Source organism: Lipotes vexillifer, unplaced genomic scaffold (assembly GCF_000442215.2).
Source record: "Lipotes vexillifer unplaced genomic scaffold, Lipotes_vexillifer_v1.1 scaffold71, whole genome shotgun sequence".
NCBI classification, from domain to species: domain Eukaryota; kingdom Metazoa; phylum Chordata; class Mammalia; order Artiodactyla; family Lipotidae; genus Lipotes; species Lipotes vexillifer.
In genome coordinates this window covers 5,136,583-5,139,901 of record NW_006793703.1, presented here as the reverse complement: position 1 = coordinate 5,139,901, position 3,319 = coordinate 5,136,583, and the positions used below count along the sequence as shown (strand labels likewise).

General features: G+C 48.1%; 1 protein-coding gene across 1 annotated transcript in view; it reads left to right on the top strand.

Annotated features, from left to right (window-relative positions):
- Window positions 1–3,319, top strand: part of ZC3HAV1 (zinc finger CCCH-type containing, antiviral 1) — a 63,149-nt gene that overhangs the window by 33,914 nt on the left and 25,916 nt on the right. Inside the window, exons 4-5 of the mRNA XM_007466603.1 lie at window positions 1,122–1,886; window positions 2,676–2,774. Coding sequence (XP_007466665.1) covers window positions 1,122–1,886; window positions 2,676–2,774 — 864 coding nt within the window. The remainder of the gene's footprint in view (window positions 1–1,121; window positions 1,887–2,675; window positions 2,775–3,319) is intronic.

Genomic DNA, 3,319 nt, shown 5'->3' with positions numbered 1-3,319 from the left:
CTGCCCCCTGGGTTTGGAAGAGAAAGGACTTCTCTTCCTTCTCTTTCCCACACACAATAGCACAACTCACACACCACACACATACACACACTCACACACACACACAGCCTCCAGCCACATTCACACAAAAACAACCACTTGCATACATACATACCCCACACATATACAAACTTCATGCACGCACAACATGTGCAACACATGCACAGGACACACTTCACACATGCCACACAAACACACATGCAATCACACCACACAGACTTTGCTTGTGCATGCCGCATACACCATACATGCATATCTCACCAACCGACACACGTCACACACCATGCGTACAACCACACATACACATACACCCGCCACATGTATACCACACATGTGTATCACACACACACATACATGCACACACCTCTTGCATGCACACACACCCAGCACAGCACACCCCACATATAAACATCACACACATGCACACCGCACTTTGTACGTACTCACGAACACACATGCTCACTCCCTCCCTCCTCTCTGCTTCCCGGGGGTGTGACTTACCACGTTCCTAGAGAGAGGCCAATTTTTCTTTTTTGGTTATTGCTCATTTAAGCTTGGGCATTTGGGGGGCTGGACGAACAACTCTGGAAATTTCTCAAGCTTCAGTGAAATCAGACCTTTATTGTAGTTTCTTTTGTTGTTGTTGTTTTAAGTATCGTGAATCCGTAACTTAGGTACAACTGTATCACAATATGGGCAAACTCTAAATGATTTCGGGGAACTCCTCCCTGATTTGCACTCGTCTGTCTCTCCATTTACCCTAGTGGTGAGTGACTTGAACTAGAGAATTGCGGACAGCCCCACCTAAGAGTGTGGGCATTTGGGGGCTACCTCTAAGTCCCACGAGAGAAGCCAAGCAGAGCCAGTGTCAGTTCGACCTTTATCCTAGGTCATAGGTGGCGTTTTCTGCAGGGCTGGCAGGGTGACAGATTCCTGCATTGTCATAAGCACCTTCTCGAGATTTTCACACAAAAGTAATTTGATGGAACTTCGATAGCAAACCTGGGAAAGCTGAGGTGCAACAGGGCAGGGAAGTTAGTCACGTTAACACCAACTTCCGTTGTTTGGTTTTTCTTTCCCAGCTCCTCCTTCACATCGCAGAGACGCGGCGTACAGAGGCAGAAGCAAGAGCAGAGACCGGGGCAGCGGGGACTCTCTTCCATCTGCTGCAGCTTCTGCCCAGAGGTCTTGCCCCCCCAGTCCAGATCCCACCGGCCGCAGGTCTCCCCCAGATGATGGGCCTGTCAAGGATCTTGCCCACAAGTTCACGCATTTGGGAAGTCAGGAGTGCCCTCCGCCTTCCTCAGGCTCATCTGCGGCGTCCAATCTCGGAGGAACCAGTCAAGGGGGAGCAAGCCAGAGGTTTGCAGAGAATGGCGGTCCAGAGGATCTCTTCTATGGTACTCACAGCAATACTTACTTCACTTCTGATTCGACATCAGCTCCCAAGTGGAAGGGCCCCGCATCCTGGCAGAATGACCAAGACACTGGTAGAGAGAGTTTGTTTTCTTCCAGTCAGCCTGTCTCCTTCTCGCCTCTTGGTTCTCCACAAACACCTGAAACCATCACCAACAGAAAGGGCACGGCCATCCTTTCCTCGGACTGTGTGAAAACGGAGGGCAGACGTGGGAATCAAGACAGCCAGCATTTCCCGCGTTTTAATAATAACGTTGATGGCATGGCCACAAATGCCACTTCCGTGAGATTGTTAAATTACAAAACCACAGCCAGTAAGCAGAGAGAAAAATCGTTACCTAGGGGTCAGGACACCGGAGTGACTCGCAGCCATCTGCAGGCCGCTGGCCAAATGACAGCTGCCGACGATGGGGCCATGGCCTTTGTTAATGGTAAACACACAGAGAAGACATTCTGGGCTAGTCTGTCCACAGTGCCACCAAATGGCTCTAGTAAAGTGATAGATGAAACTACCGATGTAGGTAAAACTGGTGCCACTAGTTTTGGCTTCACGTCGGCAGTCAGTGGGGAGAAAGACGTGTTACGCTCTGAAAGTCAGAGGCTGACAAGCCAGGTCCTGCCCACACATGGGGAGACCACTGCCCCAACACAAAGCAGCACTCACTCTGCCCAGGGTCCCTCATTTTACACCTTCCTTAAGCAACAGAGCTGCAGCCTAGGGGACCCATGGTTGGAACTCTGCTCAAATCTCTGTTCCCCCTGCCAGCGAGATTACAACAAGGGCTCAGGCTGGGCTCTGTGTGAGTCACTGAGGGACAGAGAGGGGCCCCATGTCTCATGTCTGCAGCAGAGCAGCTAGGGCTAGTGGTTTCTCTTTGCATGTCCCTTAATAGTATTAAAGGCAAAGGGGTTTTGTTTAAGGAGAACTTCTGATGAGGAGATTGACATATGAAGCTGGAAGGACCAACCCTAGAACTGTATAGAATACGTGCTACATTTATTGAGAACAGGATTTAAGAAATAAACATAACTCTCAGGTGACCCAGATGTTCATATTTGCTTTCATGTCTAGGCCCTCGTTAGCAGCAGTACATGAATCATAAGAATTTTCTTGAACGTGGCCCCCATTTCAGATATTCTTCCCCACTGTAAGACCAGATATCTTGATTTTTGGTTTAAATATTAGGATCAGCATACATGCATCCTCTTTTGTTTTGTAGATTCTGTATCTGACGTTGCGAGTACCGTTTGTTCTACGAGGGATGAACATGGCTCAAATGAAATTTGTCTTGACCATCTGTATAAGGGTTGTCAACTTAGTGAGTAACTTACTTAAGGACTTTCTAGAAGCAGAAACTTTATTAATACTAATATGGCTAACATTTACTGTGTACTGTGTGTCAGGTGCAATGCTAAGAATCTTCCATTCATCTTCTTTAAACTTCACATCAACCCTAGGTTCTGTTGTTAACCCATTTCGCAGATGCACAGACCACCCACTTCACTGCATGATATTATACGTTCTCCTTTTACAATTCAGTTTTAGGTGAACTGTTACACTTAATCAGGGACCCATCTTTTTACACACAAAAAGCAAACAAAAGTATCCTAGCAGACACATTTTCAAAGTTTGTGTCCTGTTGTGATTTAGGCATTGCCTCTCTTCTGGGCCGTGGGCTCTAGTCGCCCCTCAAAGTGTGTACTGAGGGGCCCATGTTCTACACGACCAACGTCTTGTGTGTCGTTGCAGTCAATGAGCCACACCTGTCCACACTGTTGCCTCCCACCAGGATTCCTGCAGAAATGTTTCCCACGGGGCTGCTTGGGACACAGAGCTGCCCTCTCACTCTTATACCACTCTTTC